This window comes from Eschrichtius robustus, chromosome 3 (assembly GCF_028021215.1).
Source record: "Eschrichtius robustus isolate mEscRob2 chromosome 3, mEscRob2.pri, whole genome shotgun sequence".
Taxonomy (NCBI): domain Eukaryota; kingdom Metazoa; phylum Chordata; class Mammalia; order Artiodactyla; family Eschrichtiidae; genus Eschrichtius; species Eschrichtius robustus.
In genome coordinates this window covers 606,618-621,459 of record NC_090826.1, presented here as the reverse complement: position 1 = coordinate 621,459, position 14,842 = coordinate 606,618, and the positions used below count along the sequence as shown (strand labels likewise).

At 67.0% G+C, this 14,842-nt stretch overlaps 2 protein-coding genes across 2 annotated transcripts; both read left to right on the top strand.

Moving 5' to 3' along the window:
* Positions 1-2,429: 2,429 nt before the first annotated feature.
* On the top strand, positions 2,430-5,420 carry TNFRSF4 (TNF receptor superfamily member 4). Its single transcript, XM_068537675.1, has 7 exons — positions 2,430-2,732; positions 2,992-3,114; positions 3,558-3,665; positions 3,922-3,988; positions 4,624-4,820; positions 4,984-5,112; positions 5,219-5,420. The coding sequence occupies exons 1-7, from the start codon at positions 2,591-2,593 to the stop codon at positions 5,287-5,289; spliced, it is 837 nt and encodes a 278-aa protein (XP_068393776.1). The 5' UTR covers positions 2,430-2,590; the 3' UTR covers positions 5,290-5,420.
* Positions 5,421-10,126: 4,706 nt separating this feature from the next.
* TNFRSF18 (TNF receptor superfamily member 18) lies at positions 10,127-12,797 on the top strand. Its single transcript, XM_068537674.1, has 5 exons — positions 10,127-10,301; positions 11,164-11,286; positions 12,139-12,226; positions 12,402-12,604; positions 12,670-12,797. Exons 1-5 carry the CDS (start codon positions 10,127-10,129, stop codon positions 12,795-12,797), a joined length of 717 nt encoding a protein of 238 aa, XP_068393775.1.
* Positions 12,798-14,842: the final 2,045 nt, after the last annotated feature.

Here is a 14,842-nt window from a genome sequence, read left to right as displayed (position 1 = left end):
CCCCGGCTGCGGTCCCACCACCACACCGGGCCTTTCCCCCGGGGTTGGCATGCCCGCTGGCTTGGCTGGGGTGCGGGCTGGGGGGAGTGTGGGCAGTGAGGGTTAAATGACAAGGGAGGGTCTCCACTCTATGTACCCACGAACCTGGCCCCCCGCCGCCCCCGCCGGGCCCCCCTCAGAGCCCTGAGCCGTGGCCCATGGTGCCTCGGTGGACGGCTCACCCGGCCAGGGGGTCCGGAGGCTCGGGCCGGGTGGGCAGAGGGGCCGCCCTGAGCTGCCCACGTGACCTGCTTCCGAGCAGCGTGGGGAGGGGCCGCCGCAGAGGAGCAGGGTGTTGCGACATCTGGGCCGGTTTCCAGACAAACAAGAGGAAAGACTGTTTTCAGAACTGAGACCAGAAGGCGGGTTGGGAGGGCGGGGCCCGTGGCTCTGGGCGTGTGGGCGGGTGGCCACCAGCAGGTGGGACGCTGGGGCAGAGGTGCGGGCCTGCCCGTGCGCGGCCCGGAGTCGGGGCCTTGGGCAGGGGCCGGGTGGCCTCCCCCGCCATGGCCCCCGTAAGGCGTGGGGTGCTGCCCGCCAGACCCTGAGTTACCTCCACCTCAGCGGCTATGGTTTGTCTTAAAATAATTTTTCTCACCGTCAGTGGGAGATGGGGCACGCACACGTGTGCACAGCAGGCTGCCTGGCGCTCTGCCCCTCCCCCATGGACCCTCCCTCTCTTTGGAGGCTGAGGGCAGCGACCCTGCGGTGGCGCCTGCCCGCAGGCGCAGGCGGAGCAGGCTGGCGGAATTTCCCGCAGGTGGGCAGGGAGCCCCACATCCTACCTGTGCCCCCAGGAGGAGGGGGGTTTCCAGACACTGCGGGAGGCCCCCCTTCCCCCCCACAACAAGCCTGAAACTTCAGGTTAACCATTAAGCACATAATCCTGTCTCGTGGTTCAGATTTAAAAGCACCAAAGACACACTACGGCCTCCCTGCCTTGGGCCACCAGGATCAGAGCTTCGCCTGGGAGGGAGCATGTGCACACGTGTGCGTGGGCACCTGTGCTCCTTCTCCCTCGTGCCCCACGGGGGGCCGGCACAAAGGCCCTCCCCACCTGTCCTGAGGACATGGGAGCTCTCTTTCCTGTCCCAGCAGTGCTGTGGGAACACCCCAAACCCGGGGTGGGTGTGGTGCAGGGAGAGCCTGGCTTGGCCTCCAGAGTTTTTAGGGAGACAGCCCCTGGCTGGCCAGGGGGCAGAGCAGAGAGTCTGTCTTCACGGGACCCCCCCGCCCCAGGCATATGCCCAGGTGCTCATGGGAGCAGCACACACACATCCCGGCATGTGGAGCCAGCGCCACACACGCGTGCTGCTCACACGTCTGGCACACGCTCCCAGGCACACGCCACCCCCAGGGCACCGGGCAGGGCTTGCCCAGCAGCACATGTTCGGTCTGCTCGGGTGGCTTGCAGCACAGACGTTTACCCTCTGCTAGTCCTGGAGGCTGGACGTCCAGAGACCCAGTAGTGGGCAGGGTAGGTGTTTCCTGAGGCCCTTTTCCTCCCCGTGTCCTCACGTGGTCGTGCCCTGTGCGTGTCTGTGCTCTGACCTCCTCCTCTTGTAGGGATACAGGTCACACTGGAGCAGGCCCACCCTGTGACCCCACCCAGCCTTTATGGCCTCCTAAGAGGCCCCCGTCTCCCAGTACAGCTGCATGGGGATCAGGCTTCCACCTGTGGGTTTAGGGCACTAATGTGAGTTCAGTCCCTGATGCCTGCTGTGTTCACGGATGCTCAGCTGCTCTGTCTCACACATCCTCACACACGTCCTCACGTGCTTGCGCACTCACTGTGGGCACTGGCCATGAGGCATCTGACCCACCAGAGCTGCGGACATTGGTCCGAGCTAGTTTCGGACACTTGGGCCAGTGACTGTGCCCTGGAGCCCTGGACACCCCCAGCCCTCCCCCTGCACCTGATGCCTGACCCAGTGTGCTGCCCTGGCTCACCCATGTGCTCTGGGCACACTTCTGTGGGGCAGGGGTGAGGACTGGCATCAGTGTGGGCCCCCCGCTCCTCTTGAGGGGTCTGCCCTGCAGAGAGAGGGGGGACCCAGAAGGAGTGAGCCAGGTGGAGGGATCCCAAGACCATCCCAGTCTGGACAGCTTGGCCAGGCTGGGCAGGGCAGGGCAGGGGGACAGCCAGGATGCCTGGCCGAAGGGCCTCCAGTATCCCCGTGAGACAGGAGTGGGAGGGGTCCAGTGGGAGGGGTCAGTGCAGACCAGCTGGGCTGGAGGACCTGGCCTGGTGGCCCTGGCAGGGGTCGGGGGGCTGTGGGTCCTCACTCAGGCCCCAGATCTGCACACTGCAGCTGCTGGCTGGGCCGAGCCTGAGGCCCATGGCCATTTTTGCGGGGTTGGGGGCCTTGGCGCCCAGGGCAGAAGAGAAGCCCAGGGCCGGGAGACAGGCTGCCTTCCAGCGCTTCCTGGGGCCTCCTTCCTCCTGGTCCCCTCCTCCTGCCCTCCCCACCCCTCCCCCGCAGCCCTTATAGCCACATCCTGCAAGGAAAAACCCCAGACTCCCGAGCTGTGGGGCTGAGAGGAGCCGAGAATGCGCGTGGGAGCCCAGCCACCCAGGGCGCCGGGCTTGGCCTTCCTGCTGCTGGGGCTCGCGCTGGGCGCTGCGGCCCAGCTCAGCTGTGTTGGGGACACCTACCCCAGTGGCAGCAGGTGCTGTAAGGAGTGCCAGCCAGGTGAGTGGCCTGGATGTGGAGTTGGGGAGGGGTGCCTGCAGGGACCCAGGATGAGGAGACGGGGTCAGGGGACACAGGGATGAGGAGGTAGGGACCTACAGATGGGGTCACGTGGTGCAGGCATCGTGGGGCGAGTGGACTTAGGGCGAGTGGGTGACCTGGAGCCACGCCTGGGATGGTGGGCCAGCCAGAGGCGGTCGGGGGCTGCTGCGGGGAAGGCCAGGCCGTGGGGAACTCTGAGCCCGGCCTCCCGCGGCAGGTTATGGGATGGAGAGCCGCTGCACCCACGTCCGGGATACGGTGTGCCGTCCGTGTGAGCCCGGCTTCTACAACGAGGCGGTCAACTACGAGGCCTGCAAGCCCTGCACGCAGTGCAACCAGAGTGAGCACCGCCAGGCGCCCCGGCCCCGCTGGTGCCCACGTCACACGGGGCCTCGGAGCAAACCCCAGACCACGCCGGGGTCTGCCCTCCCCTGCCCCAGGAGTCCCACAGTCAGCTGAGGCCACCCACAGGGCACCTCCCCCTCCCAGAGGGCCAGGGCCACGTGGCTGGGTGGGTGAGACCCAGAGTCAAGGACCACAGAGGGTCCTGTGCAGGCTGGAGGAGGGGTGGCAAGGGCGGGCAGAGCTGCCACGGGGTGACCCCTGGGGCCGTGTGGCCAAGAGGGACATGGCATCCGGGGATGGGAGAGGACCAGAGGCCACCCGGCTGCGAGGGGGCTGCTGGTCTGGGGGAGCCAGCTGCAGACCCTCAGCCTCGGTCCTCCAGCCTGCTCTGTGCCTCTGGCCTCCCCACTGACTGCGCCCACCCTACCCGACCCCCAGGAAGTGGGAGCGAGCCCAAGCAGAGGTGCACACCCACGAGAGACACGGTCTGCGGCTGCAGGCCGGGCACCCAGCCCCAGGACGGCTATGGCTACAAGCGTGGAGTTGGTGAGGGGGGCCTCTGGAAGCACGTGGAAGGAGCATGTCCCTCACACGCTGTCACCTCCCCTCAGCACCCCGACCCCAGCCTTGGCCGAGTGCCCTCTCCCCCCAGCAGGTCAGGCCAAGACAGGGGCTGGGGGCCTCCCGGGTCGTGGCCAGTGGATGGCATGTAGGCAGAGAGGGGCTGCAGGAGGCCCTGGGGGGTGAGCGTCTGGGCCCCCCAGGGGCGGCAGATGGGCAGAGCCTGCTGACTCTGTTGCAGACTGTGCCCCGTGCCCACCAGGACACTTCTCCCTGGGCAACGACCAGGCCTGCCAGCCCTGGACCAAGTGAGTGTCCCCGGGGCTGGAGGGTTTGGGCGGCCTGGGGTCTGGGAGCCAGGGGTCAGGTCTGGGAGTAGGAGGCTGCTGGCTGGGAGCTCCGGGGCCCGGCACCCCGTGGCCCCTTACCCCCCATGATAGGCCCCCCGACGATGGTCCCTGCCCCGCCCCCATGACCCCTGCTCGGCCCTGGCCCAGCCTCCTCCCACTGGCCTTCCTGCTGGGCTGGAGTGGGGAGCCCGTGAGACCCCAGCCCAGGCCTGGGAGGGTGTGAGACCCTCACTCATTCACAGCTGAGGGGCCCCCGTCCTTGTTGAGCTGACCCGGTGGGAGCAGGAAAAGAGCAGGCAGGGATTTGGGAGAGAGAGGCGCAGGTGGGGACAGGTCAGGGGAGCGGGTGTGGGGAGCAGGCTGAGCAGGCGGGGGAGGCCGGGGGGCCCAGGCTCCTGGGGGCTGGCAGGGCCCTTGGCCTCTCTCCTCGCCGCCTTTGGGCTGGATTCTGATGCTGCCTGAGTGACCCGCGGTGGACCCCCGTCGCTCCTCACATCTCCCTGGTCCTGCCCCCGTTCTCGGCCCGTCCCACTGGTGGGGCACGAGTTGGGTGGGGGACACTCTGGCCTGATCAACACCCTTGCCCCGCTCAGCTGCACCTCGTTAGGAAAGCGAACACTGCGGGCGGCCAGCAACAGCTCGGACGCTGTCTGTGAGGACAGGAGCCCCCGACTCACACCAGCCTGGGAGACCCAGGGCCCCGCAGCCCGGTCCACCCCCGCTCAGCCCACCACCACCTGGCCGAGGGCCTCACAGGGGCCCTCCACGCCCCACGCAGAGCCCCCCAAGGGTAAGGGGGCCTGGCCTCGCCCCAGCAGGGCCCTCCCCCAGCCCAAGGGGGGTGGGGTGGGGAGGGAGGGCGGGTGGAGCTGCCCTCTGGCCTCGGTGTGGCCCTCCTGCGGTGGGCTCCTTCCCTGGTGGACCCCACCCCAGCGGGCCCTGCCTCCCCGCAGGCCCCGAGCTGGCCGCTGTCCTGGGCCTGGGCCTGGGCCTGGGCCTGCTCGCCCCCGTGGCTGCCGCGCTGGCCCTGCTCCTGCACCACAGGGCCTGGAGGCTGACGCCCAACGCCCCCAAGCCCCCCGGTGAGTGCTCATAGCGGGCCCCAGAGCACGCTGCCTGCGGGAGGCGTGGGACCCCCGCCACCTCCCACCTCCCACCTCCCACCTCGCACCCCTTCCTCCTCCCCAGGGGCAAACAGCTTCCGGACCCCCATCCAAGAGGAGCACGCCGATGCCAACTCCAGCCTGGCCAAGATCTGAGCGACGTCCGCTGGCGTAGGAGCTGGCGCCCCGTCCCCCCGCCCTGTGCCGTTTTAGGCGCTCCTGGGCTGACGCCCTGGGCCCTGCTACGTATGCTGTGCATACTCCCCGCCCAGGGTGGGCCCCCAATAAACGACGTTGGCGAATGTGGGCCTCTGACTGGCACCAGTGGTCTGAGGGCTGCACACCACGGGGGCCGGGTGTGGGGTAGGGGCTCCCCCGGCTCCCTCAGAGACTCCGGGGCTGCTGTCCTGCTCCCCGGGCACATCCCAGGGCCTCTGGGGCGCGTGGCAGCCAAAATAAGTGCACTGGGGAGTCGTGAGCCCTGCCTGTGAAGCGCTATGCTATGCTAACCCGGCCTAGTGGACCCCAGGCACCCGCTCCGGGGCTACTTGGGAGGGGCCGGCAGGGGCTGCTGGGCTGGGTGCTAGCGGGAGTGGGAGGGAACCCTGAGGCCCTGGTCCCAAAGGGGGTTTTAGGACAACCCCTCAGGGTCTCTGGGGCCCCTCCCGGGAGGGGGCACGAGTGTCTGTTTCTTCTCAAACCCCACGCCCTGTTAGACCTGGGTGTGTGGTGACCCTGGGACCCCCACTGATGCCTGCAGGGCCCCTGAGTCCCCTGAGGCCAGCTCCGTGTCTCAGGGAAACGGGAGGCCCTGACTGGGCTGACCCTTCGTCCACCCTGGGCGCGAACAAAGTGTGCAGCTTTATGTGAAAAGGTTCCCGGGTGGGAAACCCAAGCGTCCGTGGGCACCAGCGTGGGCTGTACAAGGCCGAGTGGTCGGACAGGACCGCTGGCTGGCACTGGGGGCAGCCCCTGCTCTGGCAGCTGCGCAGACTTGGGGCCGAACCCGCCCCGGGGGCACAGGACTGAGCTGTGGGCTGTGGCCCGCCCCCCGCCCCCCAGCGCCCCTCTGTGCAGGCGAGGCGGGCGGGTTAAACGGCTCAGCTGAGCGCAGGGAGCCCCGGGCCAGCGTGGAAACGCTCCACAGCCCATAGACAGCCCATAGTTGGCGCCCTCGGGGTTTGTGATAGATTTAAGAGCTACTACGAACGGAAATAAAAGACCACCGTGGTGCTGGGGGGGGGGGGGGTTGGGTGTGGGGTGGGGGTGGGAGGGGGGAGCAGAGAAATGCGACAGCCCGAGGCCCCCCGCTGGTGGACCTGGCAAAGACGCACACCTCTGAGCTCCCAGCGTGCTCCCTCCCTTCACCCACCTGCAGGCCAGGACTGGGCACCATGCCACAGGCCAGCGCCCTCACAGCACCCAAAGGTCCGCCCCTGACACGTGTACTGCCCCCCCCCGCCCCCCAGTTTCTCAGGCTGGCTTTCTCCGCCGAGCTGCCCTGGAGGCCCTCCCACCTCTCCTCAAACCTCTGACCCCTGGCTGGTCCCTCGGACCTCCCGGGGGGCAAAGGGAAGACCGAACCATCCACGTGTTCTTGGAAAGATCTCGGGTTGCAGCGGTGAACACAATACGTCCCTGGAAATGCGCAGCAGATAGGCACCACTGGCCTGGGGCCTGTGGTCCCTGGGCAGTGTACAGGCTGTGCAGAGAGGCTAAGGGACCTGATGGAGGGGCCTGGGGGAGGGGCCAGGTCCTTGGGGAATGGAAGGTCAAGGTCGTGGGCTTCCTCCCCAAACTTCCCAGCTGCTCCCCAGGCCACGAGCCCCCCACCTTGCCCCCGGCCTGGTGGCTCCACCTCTGAACAGCTGACGGGTGGGTGGAAGGAGGCTGGTCACCTTCACTTTCCTTGGTTGCTGCCGCTAAGCACGCTCTCTACTCCCTGTCTCCGCTGACAACCGCCCCTCCCGCGTGAAACCCTGCCAGAGCTCCCCCCACCCCCCGGGGGGCCCACAGGCACCCACCCTGGCCCCTCCCTGCTCCAGGGCCCCGCCTGGCTCCCCATCCTCCCCCCACAGACCTCCAGGTTAACCCCCGGACTCTGCTTGGGACCCTCTGCCCCGTGAACGCGCGTCACTTGTGTGAGCTGAGACAAATGATGAAAAATGTGGTGAGCTGCTCAAAGAGTACAGGAAAATACCGCGAGCAGATAGAAGTCATCTCCCCGCAGTGCCTGGTTACAGAAGCTCCGCAGTAACCCTGTGTCTGTGTGGGAGGGGCCTTCCGGAGCCTCAGGGACAGGGGGGCAGATGCCGGCCCCCGTCCCCGACGGCGCTTTTGCCTCTGGTTACACACAACCCTGCCTCTGGTTTCCTGCTGCCGCGGCTGGCAGCCCCCCTTGGGCAGACAGCTGCCCCCTGGTGCCTGCTGGGCTGGCCCAGCTTCCAGAAGGGCCACCAGATATGACCTCGTCGGACAAGCGTCATTTGTAGGGGATTTATCATATTTTTCTCAGGCGCTTACCAGAATTGGGGTGACGCCATCCTGGCACAGACCGGACTGCTCAGGCCTTTAACACACGCAGAAGGTCCAGGACTGCCGGGTTCTCCACTCCTCACCTTTCCCTGGGGTCCAGGGATGGCTCAGACCCTCCTCCCCATCTAGGAGCTGAGCCGAGGTCTGGGGGTTCCTCCGAGAGCGTGGCCTCACCTTACCCCCTAGCAGCCGGAGCTGTGCTGGAGACCGCTCCCTCTCCTGCAGGGCCCAGCTGCTTCTCTGAGGAGGGCCCTGCGCTTCCTGGGACTTGAGAACAGTAGTTGAGTCACAAAACTGCTACTCCCTGTCATTTCCCTCTGAAAAGGACAGCTGCCCCATCAGGTGAGGCGGCAGCTGCAGGTCTCAAAGGGTCTCAAACCAAGTCTTCTGTGTCTGCCCAGGTCACCAGGTCACAGCCGGCAACACACCTCCAGCCCGTGGGCGCCACCAGAGTCACATTCCTGGCACCCCACTGCCCACCCCTGCAGCGTTCCCAGAGGTCTCCACCTGCTCCTGTACCAAGCCTCAACTGGAGGGCCAAGCAATCTGGGGAGGCTTCCTGTGGGAGGCCGGGCCCCCAAGCCCTTTGGTGCCAGGTGGGGAAACTGAGGCTCAGACAGACAAGAGACAGTCTCACGGTGAGTTGGAGGCTGAGTTCTCTGTGGCTCAAGAGCTCCGTCGGGGCCGGCCGTCCACATCCTCCAGGATGACTGGATTTGTGTAGGGAGATCTGGGTTGACATCTGCCCAGCAGAGCTGCAGCCTGGGCAGCGCCCTCTTCCCCGAGCGTCAGGGTTCGGTCAATGCCCTGGTCTCTCCTCGCCAGCTCTTCCCAGCAGGCAGCGAGGCTGCAGCCCACAGGCGTGTGTGTGGCTGTGCGGGGGCTTGCATGTCAAGAGCCCGGCCAGGCCCAGTTGGCCAGTTTGGGGCGGGGGGCGGGGAGCTTGTTCTGATCTCCAGAAAGCAGGGGCAGGGGGCTTGTCCTGATGCCTGGATGGGTTCTGAGGCTGCTCAGTGCTGGGATTCGAGGACTTCTGGTAGGTGTGGGGTCTGGGGTCTGGAGGCTTCACAGAGGATAAAGTGCCTCATCCCACCTGCTCTGGGCGTCAGAGAAGATCTTTAAAAGCCCATGGGGTCCCCCTGAGGAAGGTGGAGAGGGGGCTCAGCCAGGAATGGCCCCTGCTTAGTCCACCCTTGTTGGGGGTGCACCCCACCCCCAATGACTCAGGGCACCGTCTGCCACCCCGCATCCGGTGCCCACCCACACTCCAGTTCCTTCAGGCCCTGCGGCCACAAGTTTTACATAGAAAACATTTCTGACTCCCTCCCCCCCGCCCACCCCCACGATGTGGCTGGGGGTACGTGCGGTGTTTCCCCCGACAGGCACACACATTTGGGTCATATTTAGTTTCCGGACAAGAATGCCTGGGCCGGGCTTCCCTGGTGGCGCAGTGGTTGAGAATCTGCCTGCTAATGCAGAGGACACGGGTTCGAGACCTGATCTGGGAAGATCCCACATGCCGCGGAGCAACTGGGCCCGTGAGCCACAACTGCTGAGCCTGCGCGTCTGGAGCCTGTGCTCCGCGGCGGGAGAGGCCGCGATAGTGAGAGGCCTGCGCACCGCGATGAAGAGTGGCCCCCGCTTGCCACAGCTGGAGGAAGCCCTCGCACAGAAACGAAGACCCAACACAGCCAAAATAAATAAATAAATAAATAAATAAATAAATAAATAAACCTCAGAAATAAATCTGTCCAATCTTAGCCAGCTTTAAAAAAAAAAAAAAAAAGAATGCCTGGGCCAAAGGGCATGATCACTTAGGAATCCCCCAAGGTCACCCCCCCACGTGGGTCTCCCGCACGCCCCCTCCTCCGTGTTCAGGTGCTCTGCAGCCTGTGATGGGACCTTCTCTTCTCCCTTGGGGGTCCCTCTGGGCATGCCAGATCTTAGTTCCCTGACCAGGGATCGAACCCGGGCCCATGGCAGTGAAAGCACTGAGTCCCAACCACTGGACCACCAGGGAATTCCCATCCCTTGAATTTTTTAAAAAAAGAATTTATCTTTTATAGCAGTTTTAGGTTCACGGCAACAGTGAGGGGAAGCCTACCCCCCATAAATATCCCCAAAGAGTGTGCATTTGCTACACACGACGAACCTGCACTGGCAGGTCATGTCACCCAGAGTCCCTAGTTGACACCAGGGGCCCTCCGTGCCGTGCGTCCCTTGATTTGGACAGACGTGTGATGACACGTGCCCGCCGTGGAAATCTCCAGAGCAGTGTCACTGCCGCAAACCTCTGCCCATGCCCTGGATTTTGAGTCGCAGAGTCTTGGGGGTCCCCCACGGGAACAATTCCTCGGGCCCCCTTGGGGAGTGGCAGAGGCGGGATAGGCCTGCGGGGCGGGGTCTGGGCGTGTCCGGGAGGGGCCGGCCTCCTAAAACCGCGGAGCCGCGCGCGGCCATGGGTGTCGCGGGTGCCATGGGGGCGAGGGTCGCGCGCGTGGCCCTGTGCGGCGTCGCGCTGCTCTGCGCGCTGGGTCTGGCCCAGCGCCCCCCCGGGGGTCTGAGCTGCGGCCCCGGCCGCCATCTGCATGGGACGGGGACCAGCGCGCGCTGCTGCCGCTCGTGCACCCCAGGTAAGGCGGGCCGGGAGCCCCTGCGCGGAGGGCAGAGCGCGGCGCCCCGTCCCCCCGTGCTCAGGGCGAGTTTTCCGGGTCCAGAGCCCTGATCCCAGCGCAATCTGGGGAGGCGGAAGCGGCCCAGACCGGGCCAGTGGCCTGGGGGTGGAGGGTGGTGGGGGGCAAGGGGTGTAGGAGCCTTCCGCAAGGCAGGTCTGGCGTCCCGAGGTGGAGGAGGGCTGTCCCCGTTCCTTCCGAGTGGGGAGCGAGCCCTTGGCCATCACTCAGGCCACTTCCTGCCCAGTTTGGGGTTGCACCCCTCTTTCTCCCAGCTCCCTGCCTCAGACCTGCATCTATGGGTGAGGGGCAGGTGGAATGGGTCAGTTTGGGGACAGTATTGCAGGGAAAACACCCAGAGTGTCCCCCTGCCAGGACCTGGGGAGTGGGAAGGGGGCTCTGAGAGTCCGGGTCTCAGTTCGGCAGAGCCATGGACGGCGGTCAGGGAGGGACGGGCAGGCTGCCTCAAGGGTCCTGGCAGCTGAGGGCAGTGCAGGACCCGGACAGGGGAGGGGGAGTAGGTCTCCCAGGCGACTCCCTTATCCGGCAGGAGCGGCTCAGGGTCACATGCCGAGTCATGGCCACCCTAGGTGGGAGCAGCTTGGGACAGTTGGGGGGTGCAGCCAGGCCTGGTGGGTGGAGGAGCTGGGTGCCCAGGAGGGAGGGACACAGCTGGACCGAGCCAGGGTCCTGGCTTCCAGACAGGCGTGCTGCCCGCTGGGGCTGCCCTGCCACCCCCATCTCCCTGGAGGGCCAGGAGCGGGGCGCCCCAGGGAGGGCGTCTCGGCCCAGCTGCTGAGAGGGCTGTTTGTCCCCTGCCCAGCTGAGGGGGTCTGTCCTGAGCTGGGCTGCCAGTGTGTCCAGCCTGAGTTCCACTGTGGAGACCCCCAGTGTAAGAGCTGCAAGTACTACTCCTGTCCGCCTGGCCAGTGGGCGCGGCCTGTAGGTAAGTGGCAGGTGGGGGTGGCCCGGGCAGGCCGGAGCTCACAGCAGCAGGTGTGCAAGGAAGCTCGCAAGTGGGGGGTACGGGCATGTCCTCCGGGCAGGTGGGCGCCAGCGCTGGGGGTCTCGCAGCGCCCTGGCGGGGCAGGGGGGCGCTCTCTGGCTTTAGCATCTCAGCCCACATTGGGGTCACAGTGCCTCCTGTTGGTGTGGCTCTGGGAGCCCTTCCTTCTCTCTCTTGGCCTGAGCTTCTCCATCCAGAGACGATCCCCCTAAGTGCTGGTTGTGAGGAACAGTGGGGGTATCCAGAGGCTGTCTGGCCCTTAGGCCCTGGCTCTGACTACGCCCAGGTCCTGCACCCACCCTGACCCGATGGGGGAGGCCTGGCTGAGCACGTGTGGGCCGGGGGAGTGAGGGCGGAGGGGGGGCTGTGTGAGGTTGGACGGGGCCGGGCCTAGAGGCGACTGGGGCAGAGCCTCACCCCTCTCTCCGGGACCCTCCCCAGTCTCCCGCCCTCCGGCCTCCGGACCAAGCGAAGGCCCAGCCTGGCTCTTGCCTGGCCTCGGCTTCCACCCCTTCCTCCCGCCACACACCCTCCAGCCTCTGCAGGCAGGTCCCTCCCCTCCCCCATATCCCCTCAGGGACCCTCCACTCAGCCCAGAGTCATGGCCTGCCCTGGAAAGGGGCACACGGGGGACCTGATTTATCCCAGGTCCCGGTCCTGTGGCCACCAGGGGCCCCTGTCAAACGGATGAGGTGGGGGTCCCTGTGCTGTGGACCCAGACACCAGGTGGGTCTCACCTCAGCCATCCCAGCCGCCCTTGCAGCCTGTGTCTGTCTGTCCGTCTGTCTCCAGGGGAGTTCAACTTCGGCTTCGAGTGCATCGACTGTGCTGCGGGGACCTTCTCTGGGGGCCGCGAGGGCCGCTGCAAACCTTGGGCAGAGTGAGTCCTGGTGGGGACTTCCGGTGGCCGGGTGGTCCAGGCGGGCTCTAGGGTGGGGCCTCTGCTGTCCCTTCTGGTGCAGTGACCCCCAGACGGCTCGGAGGGCAGCAGCCTTGCTGAGGGGCTGCTCAGGTGGCCGAGGGCTGACCGAGGGCTCTGTGTCCGTGCGTCCCAGCTGCTCCAAGCTTGGGTTTCCCACCGCGTTCCCCGGGAACAAGACGCACGATGCCGTGTGCAGCCCAGGGCTGCCGCCCACGGAGCCGCACAGCCTGCTGACCGCCATCCTCCTCGCCCTGGCCGCCTGCATCCTGGCCGTGACCGTGACCCAGCTCAGCCTGCACATCTGGCAGCTGAGGAGGCAGAGAGCACGGCCCCCAGGTCAGTTGTGCCCTGGGGACGGGGAGGGGGGCCCTGCCTGCCTGCTAACCGCAGCCCCTCTGCAGAGACGCAGCTGCTCCTAGAGGCCCCGCCACCCCCGCCCGAGGACGCCTGCAGCTGCCCGTTCCCTGAGGAGGAGCGGGGCGAACCGCTGTCGGAGAACAAGGGCCGCCTGGAGGACCTGTGGGTGTGAGGCCCAGAGGGCCCGTGCCAGACCCTCCCGGAGCTGGCCCAGGCTGGCCCGCAGGAGCAAGGGCTCTGGGCCCTGCCGTGGGGCCCCAGCTCTGGGCCCGGCCCTGCTCCCCTCAATGGCAGAAGCAGGTGGGGGATGGTGACGGTGACCAGTGCCCCGGATCACGCAGAAGAGGCGGCAGCTGTGGCTGGACCCCAGGGGGACAGAGGCGCACCGTGGCTGCCTGCCCCTCTTGCTGGGCCCGCCGGGGTGGGGCCTGTGAGTCCTTGGCTCCCAGGACGGGAGGCTGTGAGACCGCAGGGCCTGGCTGCAGGCGCCACTCAATAAACGCTCGTCCAGGGGCCTGAGTGGTCGTGTGCTGGGGCGGGGAGGGGACAGGCTCCGGGGTCTCCCCCGCCGGTGCTCACAGCCCCCTCCCAGCCTGGGTGAGAGAGCGGCTGGGGTAGAAGCTAGGGCCATTCCAGTCCTAGACACAAGCCCTCAGCCGAGACCACGGGCAGGCCTGCTGCGCTGCACACCTGCCGTCTGTGCCGCTTGGCTGCCCTGTCCAACCCTTGTCCTCCAGTGGCCTGCCTGGCACTTGTTGGGACACTGGGGTCCTTGGTGTGTGTCTGGTCTCTGGGCCACCGCTGCTCCGGCCTCTGGTTCCGGGCTGGCTGCACATCCTGCTGGCCCCTGTGAGGCACCGGCCCTTGCGTCACTGGGGTCCCCAATCCGGGGCAAGGTCAGTTTCTATACCCAACACTTCCTGGCGGATGTGGACAGCCTCAGAATGGCCTGGTTCATTTGGCATGGCTCCCGCCCTCTCTCCAAGCCCTCCTACTGGCCTCCATCACCTCACAGGACCCTCTCCCTCGGGGCACGGTCCTGGGGTCCTGCCCAGCAGAGGCGAGCAGTATTTTTTCAGCCTCCTGACAGGGCTGACGCCTGGGGAGTCTGATAAGGAGTCCATGGCATCCGGGGCGTGGCAGGCAGGCCAGCGGAGGCCGGTCTCAGCAGCGGCACTCTCCAGGTGCCAGCACACCTGGCCACCCGGCCACCTGTCTGTCTGTGGCTCCAGTGCTCCAGCACCGCACCTCCCCCACCCACCATGCCCTCCCCTCCCACCTGCACGCTGCCCAGGAGAGCCCCTTGACCCCGACCCAGTCCCAGTGGGCAGGTGGGCCCAGCTCACAGCAGGCAGGTGGAGGAGAGAGGGCTCTGGCTCGCCCTCCATCCCCCACCGCGTGGGGCACAGCCCACTTCCACCCCTGGAAGGAGGCGGGGAGGCTCTGGGACCACCCACAGGGGAAGGACTCCTCCCTCAAACCCTTCTCCCAGCCCCTTGGCTCCTGGCTCTGGGCAGCCCCTGGGGCCAAGTGAGCAACCTCAGGGGAGACAGCCAGGTGTTCCAGGACCTGCCGGCCACACCCCTTGGCCCCTCTGTCCCCAGGCCAGATCTCCTGTCTTGCCAACCCCTCCCCCACCCACCTCTGGGTCCCTTGACGGCCCCACTCCCTCGTATGGGAAAGGGGTCCCCAGCCCTGGCCCAGCCCCCGCTGAGGCTGTGAGTCAGGTGTCGAGGGCCTGGCGGCAGAGTGCGTTCTGCTGACGCAGCGCGGAAAGTCCTCGCGGGCGGCCTGCGTGGAACAAGCTCCCGGGATGTCAGTGCGGGGGCAGCGGGGTGACGCGGAGCGGGCGGGGGGAATTCCTGCCCCGCGGGGGGGCGGGGACGGTGGGACTCGCCCAGCCCAGCCCAGCGGAGGGACTGGGAGGGTGAGGCCAGGCTTGTGGGGGGCCGGGAGGGGGTTCTGCCCAGGGAGCTCAGCGCGTCGGAAGGGCTCGGGGAGCCGCTGCCACCCGAGCCGCCACCTCCCGCCGCGCTCGCCTCCCCCACCGGGCCTGCCCCGACCCTGGGCACCCCAGCTGCATCTCACTCCCGCTCTCCCTCCCTCCCAGACTCACCTCCCTCCCCAGCTGGGATCCCACAGAGCAGGGAGGGGCTCGGTTAAAGGCCAAGGCTGGAGGCTCAGGTGGGGTACCCAGGCCCGGTGTGCACAGGCTAC